The 13,100-nt window shown below is 40.8% G+C and overlaps 1 protein-coding gene across 1 annotated transcript; it reads left to right on the top strand.

Moving 5' to 3' along the window:
* The first annotated feature begins 5,017 nt into the window (after positions 1–5,017).
* Positions 5,018–11,926, top strand: emilin3a (elastin microfibril interfacer 3a). Its single transcript, XM_085144803.1, has 4 exons — positions 5,018–5,470; positions 5,604–5,723; positions 5,824–6,341; positions 6,559–11,926. The coding sequence occupies exons 1-4, from the start codon at positions 5,310–5,312 to the stop codon at positions 8,511–8,513; spliced, it is 2,754 nt and encodes a 917-aa protein (XP_085000929.1). The 5' UTR covers positions 5,018–5,309; the 3' UTR covers positions 8,514–11,926.
* The last annotated feature ends 1,174 nt before the right edge of the window (positions 11,927–13,100 follow it).

Consider the following 13,100-nt stretch of genomic DNA (forward strand, 5'->3'; position numbering starts at 1 on the left):
TGTCTCCAGATGTGTACACAATGCTATGAGTCTGGCACCGACAAACACACTAAACCTCTTAACAAACCTGTGAAGTGCGCCGTGACCCCTGGCTCCGCATGTGGCCACTAAATTAGGTTTGCTCAGGCCAACATTTGTCTTATTTATTGACTAAATCTTTTGAGAAGGTGATGGCTCACAATCAATTCAGCATCCCAATTAAACAACTAAAACACTAAAACACTGACTTAAAAATATGCCAACATGGATTCACCAAAAGCCGACGGATTTGACACGAAGAGATTAAAAAAAGCACATAAAAGTGGACACACAAGCACAGGAAACAAGCTCCAAGTTTGCAAGGCGCTGTTTGTTCTTTCACACAGCTGTGAATAAACAATAGTGGATTAAGACCACTCTAAGAAACAAAAACAGGGCCACAAATCAAGAGGAAGCTGTAACATTTGCTACAGTTATCATGATGAATAAGTGCTGCACTGACTTTGTAGCTGTTGCTATATCATCATATAGTAGAAAGAAACAAACAGGCTGCTGAGGATTTGAAGCCAGACTCGACTCACAACACTAAGTTTACTTCACTGCAAAAAGAAACTATAAATAATATATAGATCTTTTATACACTTTGGATTATGCTTCAACTCAATAGTGAATTAATTTGCAAATATTATATGAGTCAGCACTGTTGGGAAAGTGCTGCAAAAGCCCCACAGTCCTGCAACACAGACTTAGCTGAAAACTTAAGGCACACACAAAGAGATTTACAGGCCAGTTCAGAATTTGGACGGTTGGTGTTAAAATTAAATAAGCACAAAAAAAAAAAGAAAGAAAGGAGAAACAACAATGCAGCTCCCCATATGCTGCAAAGTTATATGGTGCTCAGTTATTCACAGGCATGCAGGACTAACCCTGCGTCCACCAACAGCTCAAGTCTGACATAAGCATTATGACGGGCAGGTGAGTGGAGGCTAAAACACTTGTAACTGTGCCATTCAGGGAAACTTCAGGGTGGAGCTGAATAGAGAAGAAAGCTGCACTTGTTTTACAGGAGCAGAGCTCCAGCAGGAGCCCGGACACTGTGTGCTCTGCAACATGTTTCACGTGATACAATGAGAGCTTGTTTACAAATCAAGAGGGTTAAAGTGCTAATGGATAATATTAAAGAACAAACATGCTGCTGTGTATCTGTGCTGATCCAGTGTTTCCAGGTAAAAGAGGTGGGACCTGGTATAAACAGGAAACAGGAAATGGGTCTGCTTCTAAAATGAGTCAATCAAAAGATCTCGGCAAAGTAATGGATATAATGTGAGTTTTGTTCAAAATTAGGTCGAATGTCACATTTTTCAGAGCCTACGGTGCAATGGTAGCATGTACATATAGACATCAGCAGGAGGAAAATAAGAAACTCCAGATCAAATAAGTCGGTCAGTATTCGCCAGATGATCATTGTAAAATATTAAAACTAAAAACCATATTCTGCACTCATGTGCAACACATAGGACACGATGAGGTTATTAAGGAAGCAGGATTTTACTTTTGTACAACATATGGCCCCTGAGGGGCTGAAACATGAAGTGCCAAAAACTAAAGTTCCTCTAATGGGAGCTTGCGTCTGGCTCCAAGCGAGTCTGTCCCCATAGACACCCATGTTAAAATGCTCAGCTTTACAGCAGAAATAAACATGTTTACACCCTGGAAAGAAAAACTTTGATTCTATAATTTCCCAAAACTGTGACAGAAAGTCACAAAAGAAAGTGTACTTTATTGATCCCCGTGGGGAAATGCCTCTCTGCATTTAACTCATTCACTCAGTGAAGCAGTGGGCAGCCATTGGGCGCCCGGGGAGCAGTGTGTGGGGAGGGTACCTTGCTCAGGGGTACCTCAGGGTAGCTGTTCAGGGGAATCAAACCCCCGACCTTCCGATCATGGGGCCACCCCTCTACCTAATGAGCTATCCCTGCCCCCCACAACTAGGAAAAAAATTTATTCACTATTATATTGCAGTATTTTGTGTAGTGATACTGTATCGATACAGGGACAGGGATTTTATTAAATAAATTAAAATACTCATGATGGGAGATAACCACTCTGCAATCATCCGCAGTCTGACTTGGACTGACTGCAATCACTCAGAGAGCGTGCTATTTAATTTATAAATGCAGACATGTTGATTTAATTCTGGTTAGGCTTCCATGTGCAAATGTAATAGTTAACTGTGGACTTAACTGTGGAATTCCAAAATGTGAATTCCTGTTTATGTAAACAGCAACATGTGAGTTTTACTGATTTATCAAATTTAATTAGTGTATTATCCGAAATAGATTGCATGTAATTGCCAACCTGACCCCATATGATCACAGACTGACTCTGTTTTATTAAAACATCTATGGCAGGTGTCAGGGACGGTGTCAGCCTCCTCAACAATCTCATTTTGCAGCAAAAATCAAGTATCTGAAGCGAGATAACTTTACCAAAGTTTAACTTTCAGGACATAATTTGCAGTTTAAAATGGTGATAAATCGTTACATTAAATGTTAAACAACTGGATAATTTCAGTTTTTCCAAGTACCTGTAGATTCACTCTTTACGAATCGCACTCAGGATCTCACACAATGTTAAAATCACAATTGTGTGTTGTCTGGTGATTCACACCTCTACCAAATATGTTTAAAAAAAATGAACTTGGCAAAGAAATTGATGACATCATTGTTGCTGCATCTTTTACATACCATCTATGTGTAGAGTTAACTTTACCAACATTAAATAAGCAATTTAGCCTCCACTGAAGGGTTAAAGATGAATGACAGGGAGACTTCTGCTTCACAGTTTTCTTTGTTGATGCTTCCTTAAATCTTTTTTCTTTTTTTTTGTATATTCTGACCTGTTTAGACCCATAAAAGCTATTTAAATAAATCTATCTGCAAAGTTTATTTTCAAGAAATAAAAAATAAAAGCTGAGTCTGAGCCAGGAAACCAACCAATTTAAATGAATTCTAAAATGTTCTGCCCAGAACAGTGGTCAAATATTCAGCCAGAATTATGCCAGAAGCTTGTCAATGGCTACCAAAAGTGTCTGGTTGAGGTGCAACTTGCTAAGCAACATTTAACCAAATATAGAGCCTGTATGTACACTTTTAACTCCATGTGCATTATAAAAATAATGCACATGCACACCAAAATCAAACTTGGGAAACCAATTCTTGTTTTTTAAGTCATTAAAGATGTATGCTGCACAGTTAATTCACTCTGAAAAACCAGATCATTAAAAGCCCGAAATAATGATTCATGCCCATGATGAGTGTATGTATACTTTTGACCACAACTGTAACAAAAATAGCACTCAAAGACGCATCATCTGCCAAAAACACCACGGTTTTAAAAATAGATAAATCCTGAATCACGACCAGAACTTAATGAGGTCATTTTATGAAAGTCATCCTGGTAGTTCTTGTATAATTTTGCCAACAAACAGCAGTAAAAACATAAAAAAAAGTTACATTTTTTTCTTTGTAAATGAATGAGGTATGAAGCTAATACTGCAAAGTGGCAGAACTGAAATACGAGCCTAAAAAATACTTAGTTTACCTCCAATGTTTGTACAATACTTTCCATGTTATATGGCTTTATGCAACTAAAATGTTGCTTCATATAACCAGAAAGTGGAAAGTGTCCTAGCTGTGGTGCAATGGAGCTACCAGGCGTGTTTCTGTACTCAGGGCGGTGAACTTAAACTGGACAAGAGCCGTGTTGTGCATGAATGTGTGGAATTGTGGGGCTCAGCACTCAGCCATGGGTGTGTACTGTCAAAGCCTTTAACACAGGGCATTTGTTTCTGTTTGTTCCCCTTTCTGGAGGTTTGCTGTTAAATGAAGGCTCAGACCGTGTCAATGTGTATGTGTGAAGTCAGGGAGGCCAAGATGTGTCACCTCATATACTGTCAGGTCGTCACACAACTTCAACACTATCATCACAGCTCGGCTGTTCTAGTGAGAAAATGTGTGTGCCATCCTCATAAAATATTGATAGCACGTATTTAAGATTAATTTTTTATGTTAGCATCAAGCTAAAAGGTCAAACATTTCCTGGTTTCAGCCTCTGAATGTGAGAATTTTCTACTTCATTACTTCTACTTCATGTTACACTGTGTTATATATTATGACAAATTACAAACTAACTGGATTTACTTGAATGTTTTCATATTATCTAACATTGCTCTATGCTGGATGCAAAGACTATATCTGATATATTCTTCAAATAGCGAGTGATGCTGGTGTTGTCAGCTCATATCAGGCTATTGGCAAATAGGATGACATTTACTGATATCAGAAGCTGATTTTTAATTTTTGTGTCACATCAATTTTACACTGGCTAAAAGAGCAAAGAAAATGAAAGAAAGGGCTAACTCTGGTGTGATGTAAAGAAATAACTGGAAAAAAAAATTGGATAAAAAATGGCATCTATGATCACATGATATACAATCAAATTTTACATTTATTAAAAATCTATAAATCAAATCTATAGCAATAGTTATACATCAAATCAAATCCATTCGAAGACCTTCTAAACATTAATATTAGAATAAGCAGTAAGTCTGTCTCTTGAGTGCTTCTTACATACAGCAGTGAAGGCATGTTTTGTTATTTAGTTTTTATATTAAAACAAGGCTTTTACCCTGAACGTGATGTTCTTGTTTTGTTTTTTCTACATATAATGTTTATGCACGTCTTTCTTACTTTATATTCTAAAGGGTGAATAAATAACCTTCCCATTTTGGGACAAAGCTGGGTACTATACTCGTTGGAGGTGATGCAGCGTTTCCTCTCTGGTTTGCCGTGATGTCACTAAAGGAAAAAAGCTACTGAGAGCTCAGCTGCTGTTCTGGTTGGTGAAAGCAGCTTCCAGAATTGTCATATATTAAAATTATATAGATGACGACCACAAAAGTGTCACAGGTGGGACATTAACCGGGGAGATGATGGGTTTTTCCCTCCTGTGTTGTCAATAGGGTGTTACTTTGAGGAGGCTGAGTGGGAGGAGATATGCAGATGGAGCTGGTGGAGCCTTTTTAGTGGCGTCTGTATTCCCCCCCAAACTCACAGTGGACTTTATTCACGGGAGTCCACTACAACCACAGCCGGCATCAGCACTCACTGGGTGGCATTGTGCTGTATAACCCAGAAATTCAAGTCTTTTTACAAGCAAGTGGAGAATATTTGAATATTTGTGGCCTTTGCTGTCCCTTGATAAAGGAATACTTTTTTCTGTTTTCAGTTTGAAGAGTTTTTTCACTCAGCTTTTCACTGGACACGTGAATGCTCAGGATGCTTTTCTCAGGCGTTTTGAGCCTTTTTGTCTTCATGGCACTATTTTCATCACTTGTTGAAACCAAGATCTACAGACCATTTGAATTTCACCAGTATAAACCTGGGCTTGGTCAACACTACAGCCAAGGAAAACCCACCAGCAGGCACAAGTAAGTGCTGTTTCTCTCCATCTCTGTCATGCACATCACCATGTCAGGTAATTCAGTGACAAATCTTGTAATTTTTTAAAAAATTGTATCTGACCAAGTTTTTTCCTTTCCTCTTTGATTTCCACTCTGAAAGGAACCACTGTGCCTACGTCACTGAAAAGACAGTGCCCTTCACCATACAGGATGGAGCAGCACCGTATGTAAAAGCCGAGTACAACAAGTGTTCACTGGGTCGCAAATGCCCAGCTCTTTTGTGAGTAAATGCTACTCGTGTGATAGATTTTAATTCAGGTCGCTTCACAGTACAAAACACTGAATTTATGTTTTTAACCCATTACTGCTGCTCCCTGCAGGTATCGCCTGATGTACAAGCCACTTTACAAGGTGGCACATAAAACCGTCACAGAGCTGGAGTGGCGTTGTTGCCCTGGGTACTCTGGTTATGGATGTATGGAGGGACATACAGTTTATCAACACCCTATGAAAATGATGCCACCATTCAAGGGCCCACCAATGAGAGAGTCCCAGTTTAAGGGGCCCCCTAGCAAAGTCCCGATGTTCAAGGGTCCACATGTTAACACTGCTGTGAAAGCCAGCCCATGGAGTCATCCCAAAGGTCCTCCTACTGGCAGTTTTAACCCCTTCCCGATGCATCCCTTTGGGCCTTCGAGGTCCTCCTCCTACCCAGACATCCCCTTCCAGCCTTATCCATCAGAATCAGAGCCAGCTCCAGAGCATGAAGAGCCACATTACACAGAGACCAACCATGAACATGAACATGAGAATAGCCAAGGACCTGAGGAATTTATACCTGAAGAAATCCCCTCTCCTCCCCCCTCTGGTGGTGAACAGCCTGTGGGAGAGACCACAGGTATGTCCCCATTTTTAAACTGTCCAATAAAGCTAACTGGGTTTTAAAAGTGATGTACCTGAATTTACTTTCTTTTTTTTTAAAGTAAAAGAACAACAAGTTCTTAACAAGTTCTTAAAATGAACTAGATTCAAAATGCAGTCACATCAAAGCATAGTGTTTGGGATTTCTTTACTGTGTTTGTCCCCATTTTAATAGCATCTCTTTATCTCTTCAGGCCATGCTCTTGACAGCGAGACAGAGGAGCGAATATATCATATGGAAGAGGATGTGCGGCGTCTAAACCAGGGTCTGGAGACTTTGAGGGTAACTGTGAATGGGCTAGAGGAAAGCCTGCGAACCTCGCTCAGAGAGGATGCTAACAGGATGCTGTCAGCTCTGCTCTCTGCTCCCCCTGGTACTGGTCCTGTTCCTGTTCCCCCTTCAGATGTAGCCTCTCATCCATCCACCTTTGGGTTTGTAGAAATTCCTGGGGGAGACCTTGACACAGGAGATCTAGATGGTAGACATGTTGTTCCAGACCTCGCACAACTGAATGAAAGGGTTGAAGAGCTTAGAAATGAGCTGCAAGCCAAGACAGCTGAGATTCAGGAACTCAAAGTGACAGTGATCAGGCATGATGGAGCACTGAAGAAGATTGCTAATAGAACAGGTATTAGAAATCTTTTGGTATCAAACTCCAATGGCAAGCTTGGAGGAGCTATGGAGAAATTGATGGATGCTAAATTAAGCACAGCCAGAACAGAAATTCTTGGCGGATTTGAGAAGCGTGTGGAGAGCGCAGAGGACCGATGCAAGGAGAAAGCTGGGGATGTGCACCGTCAGTGCCAGAAGCAGCAAAGTGAGCGGCAGGAGCAGATGGAAGATGCTCTACAGGAAAGCACCATCAACCTAAGAACAGAGCTGAGAAAGCTCCAAGCACAGATCAATGGTTGTAATGGTACTGAGAGCTGCTGTGGTAGGATGAGTGGACTTACGGAAAGGGTGCAGCTGCTGGAAAGGTCAATGGCAGGCCTCAACCAGTCCCAGGAGCATCTGAGAGTGGAGCTGGGTGGACACAAAGACCACATAGAAGGAATGCTGGAGGGGCGTCTGGCATATGTAGAGGCCAAGCTCAACCTGACTGGGGAGATCAAAAGTGAAGAATCTGGAAGGACAAGTGGTGTCCCAGACAGAGATGCGACTGGACATGCTTTGGAGGCCGAAATGGAGGTTAAGTTGAAGAATCTGGAGTGTCGTTTACTAACAGCTTTGGAGGAGCTGGGTAATGCAACTGCTCTGGAGGATCACATTGTTCCCACTCTGGAGACAGAGCTGGAGTCACTCCGAGGCAGACTGGAGGTGGATGTGGACAGAATGCAAAAGCACCTCAACAATTTGGAAATGCTCTGCACCACTTCATGTCCCTCACCTCAAACAGTTACCATCCAAGGAGACTCTGCTGTGCCAAGTGAAAACCTGGCTTTGGAGCAGAATGTGAAGGAGGTACTGGATATGCAAGGTGACCAGTTGAACAGACTCAATGTTACACTGCAGAACATGCTAAAGCGTCTGACCCTCAGGGAGCAGCAGGAACAAGCAGAGCAAGATTCTTCCATCCAGGGTGAGCTAACAATCCTCAAATTCAATGTGCGCTCAGTTAACCACACCCTGAGAGGACTCCAGGATTCCTTGGGGACAGTGGTCCACCAGGTTGGTGAAGCCAACAGTTCCTGGCATCAAAGAGAGACTCGTCTGGCCCAGCAGATAAAGGGTGTGGTGCAGCTGGTTGGACATCAGGCTTCCATGCTTGGGGCAGGTGAGCGCAGACTGACCCGGCTTAAAGGTGAGCTGCAGGAGATGAAGAGACGGCTAGCTGAAGAGGTACGGGGGTGCCGAAGATCAGCTATGGTGGTCCAGAAGGAGGTAACTGAGGTTGGTGGGCGGGTCGCCAGCGTAGAGGACCAGTGTAAGGGCTTAAACTACTTGGCAGACGACCTGGAGAGAATCAGGGAGGAGCTGGAGAGACAGTCAAATGGTCTCCTACTGCAAGTCAGTGGGACTCTCTCTAGCCATGCGCAGCAGCTGTCTGAGCTGAAAGGTGAACTGAAAAACTGCACCTCCAAGGCAGAGCCAACAGAGCAGAGTTTAGAGGCAGCAGAGACACGAGGGGATACCTTCGCTCTGAATTAGTTTACTTCATATGGACAATGAATTATAAAACGGTGAAGAGTAAATATTTTGCAGGCGTAAAGGGGTTCCACTAAGCCCATTATTATACAGTTTTTACAATGCAAAGGTTTCGAATGTGCACTGAAATAATGATGGTTTGTCAGCTTAAAAAAGGAAAAAACCAAAAGGCAGCTAACTTCAACCGCACTCACAACTGAATCTTGAAATCCAATCATGGTGGTGCTAAGAATAATCAGAGCCTGAGTGATGGAGTGAGAGATAAACAACTGCACCTGTGTTACTCTAAAGCTTTTAAGAAATCATAAATGAACAGTCATTTAATAATGTTTACATGATGAAGTTTTTGTTTTTCTTATATTTAGTGTAGGTGTAATGTTTTTATATGGCTCTAGCTTTTGAGCATTAGTCTATATTCTTACTGCAGTCCTGCATGAAATGTTTAAAGTATGTAAAGTTTAATTTTTAAGTTTTTCAATACAGACAATTCAATAAAAAATGATTTGATCTTCATGTTCTCTTTTCTATTTTAACTTAGCAGTCAAAGGACTTTTTTACTACAAGTCAAATTCACTCATTCCTGCACACAATATAAACGTATATAGCACTTAAATATATATGCTTTTAAGCATTTTCTAACTATCACACACACACACACACACACACACACAGATCCACTCAGAGGCAATGTTGTGTTTAGTATTTTACCCAGGGGCACTTCAGCATAGAAACTAGAGGAACACTGGAGAAACCAAAAGTAAGCATGAAAAACAAACAAATAGTTAATTAACTAAAATTAGAGCTAATTAGAACTTGATCAGTTTCAACAAACATGCACCAAGTACTTTTGTATTGTACTACTGTACAAATATAATCTATCCATCCATCAAAATACTTTATTTCATATCTAAGTCTAGCCCTATATAATGCAAATGTAACACTGTGGTGTGTGCTCCAAAAATATTTACACAATTCCCTAAAAGGAACTAAAAATTAGGATGAATTGAATCTTATTATGATTTCCCTTGCTAGTGTTCAATCCATCCATCCTTCCATTCATTCTTTTCCAATTATACACTTCATAAGCATGTTTGGACTGTGGGAGAAAGCCCGATTACCCTGAGAGAACCCATCCAGGCAAAGGGTGAACCCGCACAGTCCACACAGAAAGGTCCCAGTCTTCAAACTCGAAACCCTCCCTCCTGCTGCCACTGAAGGCAAGCTGTAACTCTGCTATAGTTCTGTAGTCATGTTTCACTCTACAAGTCAAAGGTGTTGGTGCAGAGGAGCGAGGACACCACAAGAGGGCAATAGAGAAGCATTAATAGACTCAACTGAAAAGTGCAGGGAGCATTGAAGTATGAGTGTAAATGATGTCTCCCTTCCAAAAAATTAAGTTCGCAGGGACAGGCCGTGCTTGCCAGAGGAAAATTACAAATTTGCATTATAGCCAAGGTGATGGAGAAAGACAGCCAAAGAGCCCTTCAGTGCAGCAGCAGCAGCCTACATCTCATTCTCTCTCTAGGCTACAAATCTACCAGCCCAGTTTTCTGAGCGCAGTCCTCATTGGGCAGTTACAATGGGGCGAAAGGTGACCTTGCTAATAACCTTCCCCTGTTAGTTCCTGTTTCCCTATCGAACAAACAACCATTAAAATGACAGCTACGTGGGAGATGAGCCCACTGCTGTGAGAAAACTTTTTAGCCCGAGACACGTGGTGAATAATAATAATGGAAAATGTCACGGAGGGAAGGAGGGCAGACGGAAGAGATAGACACCAAATTTATGTCTGCTGAGAAGATGAGCGATGGAGCAATCTCAAGACCAATATACACCTCGATAATAATGATGCAGGTCTGCACATGCATATTGAGGAAGTGAGGGGGAGAGATGTCCACGGCTTCCAGAAGCAACTGCTGCATATAACTGCTCAAATCACCTTTCTGTTACTGAATGTAAAATGATAAACATGCATGCCACGACAGGGAAGTAATTGAATAACTGTCTAGAAACCATACAAAAAGTATTAAACTATTCTGTCTCTGCTAGACTACAAATCCCACATTATCTTTTCTTAGTTTGGGTGTACGTATTTTTATTATTCTTGCAGTGCCTCCACGTTCATACAAACCCAGACAACAACACATTAATCGTGTTTGTTTCCAACTAGACACTTGGACAGAAAGGGCAGCCAGGACTCTGGCGAATTTGTCCCCTCTGACTCTCTTCACTGCTCACTCATGGATCCGATTCAGAGTTACATTTCCTGCACAACTCGCAAACAGCGCCTGGCCAAAGGAAGCTCCAAAATCACAAAAGGCAAAGCTTTGGCACAGACACAGAGGACAAAGGATACAGAGTAAAAAGGGGGGCACACTGGAGGAAAATGTGAATCATCTGATAAAATGTCCTCTGTAGAAGTTTAAGGTGAGAGGAGAGATTTTGTCCCCATTATAGTGATGGCCAGAGAACAGACAGGGTTGATTACAGCTGGCTCAGAAGCAAGGAAGCCCAGGAGAGGCTTACCTTAAAACAAGGTCTCAGGGCTACTTAGTAATAAGCTTCAGGATTTGACATTCTCCAGGAAGCACTACTGGGTGTTTTGGGGTGTATAGCTGAAAAGTTATTGGTGAAAAGTTTTACTATCATAAAAATCAGGTTAAACAACAATAGATCCAAGTTGTTTGTACTTGGTTTGTGACCAGATCCATACAATTAAAATAAAATTAACCATCATTAGTTTTGATTCATTACTTTCTACCAGGAGGAATAACATATATATTGAGAGATAAACTTTAAATTACAAGAGTGGCAATGCGAAACGTTTGCAATGACACTAGAGAAACCTGCTCTCCCTAAGGAGTCCCACCTGACTCCAGTGACTCCCATTACAAATACCTTGCGTGATTCCAATTAAACAAATTGAATGACAACAGTAAAACCCACTCAAGGAAAGTGAAGAAGGTTTATCATTCTGGAAAAAGAAAAAGAGGAAGTGAGGGGAAAAAGCAGGACAGGGGTGAGCAGATAATAACATTTAAATCTAAATCTAATTAAATATAAATAAAAAAATAATCTATTAGTCTAGGCTTAACTATGGGAGAGAAATCGCATAGCATTATGTCTTTTCCTTACTTGACATTTAACATTAATGAACTTAGCTGGTAAAGCACCCTGGTGTGTCCAGCTCGATGTGATTGAGTCAAGTGCGACTCCAGGAGCCTACAGCAGTCAAGTTACTGAGTAACAGTCAGACTGAAGAAATGTGGAAGCCCACCTGGATCCGTGAGTTGTTACATTAATAACACATCGTAAACAGCCATCTCTGTCTTGGGCATTGTTACCAAAATAAAAATGGTTTTTGGAATGGAATTTTTGCTTAGGCCATCAACTGACTCACCAGTATCTCCATTGGGGACGACAACAAATTATGAAATAAAAATGTCACTTTAAATTCTGGCTATAAAAAGTCAGTCAGAATAACTATTTGATGTACTTTTTGAATTGACACATAGATTAAAATTGACACAGGAAAAGGATAGCAGAAGGTAAATGAATTCTTACCTATGGAGCGCAGATCGTTCCATAAACATGAAGATTTAATGAGGAAGAAGTGCTTAAAGGTCTTCCACATATGAACTATAGATCGTGAGATTTAATAATTTATGGAATGTGCACCGGAGATCAGGAGCATCAAGGTCGCACAAAACTAAACTCTATACATTTAAAGACCTCTTTTATTCAACACGTGGTATTTTATGGTTCCCTAACATATATCCTTCAGTCCTGGATTTAATTTTGATATTATTTTTGTTCATGAAGTACTAAAATTGGTTTTAGCTTCCTTACACCAATGTCACGTAATCAGTATTCAGTTTACGGATTACATTAATAAAAAAAATAGGTGGCAGAAATGTTCTTCAAAAAGTTACTTTTACTTTCTTACTTTGAGTACATTTCTGAGGTTGTACTTTTTCACTTTCACTTGAGTAAAAAAGTTGTTTCAGTACTTATAAAGGAGTATTTTTAACACTAGTATCTGTACTTCTACCTAAGTACAGCTCTGATCATACATTAGAACTGTGATGCTCATGTTAAACATTACCAAAGTTTCAACAAAAGTAAGTCAAAATCCCATCAGGCTTTAAACTGCTCTAAATGCTATACAAATCTGAAGAAAGTTGGCTTAAAGGTTGAGGAACTCAATGCATGAGCTGAAGGGTTGCAGCAAGGTTACAATATCTTAGTGGCATGAACTATGTCAGGATGTGATCTGTGGCTTAAAGCTACAATACTTTAGTCCAAGATAAATATGTAAAGCTGGAACAAGAGGTCCCTACCATCCTGCAGTGCAGTTGTTAGCACTGTTGGCTCATAGCAAGAAGGTCTTCAAATCTATTCCAATCCACTGGCCAGCTGGGGCTTTTCTGTGTGGAGTGCATGGTCTTCCTGTGTCTGCATGTTTTTTCTCTGAGTACACCGGCTACCTCCCACAGTCCAGAAATGCATGTTACATTAATTGACATTTCTAAATTATCTGTAGGTGTGAATGAGAATGGTTGTCTGCTTCTGTCACGATCCTCGGTCTTA

Source organism: Neolamprologus multifasciatus, chromosome 20, assembly GCF_963576455.1.
Source record: "Neolamprologus multifasciatus chromosome 20, fNeoMul1.2, whole genome shotgun sequence".
Classification (NCBI taxonomy): Eukaryota; Metazoa; Chordata; class Actinopteri; order Cichliformes; family Cichlidae; genus Neolamprologus; species Neolamprologus multifasciatus.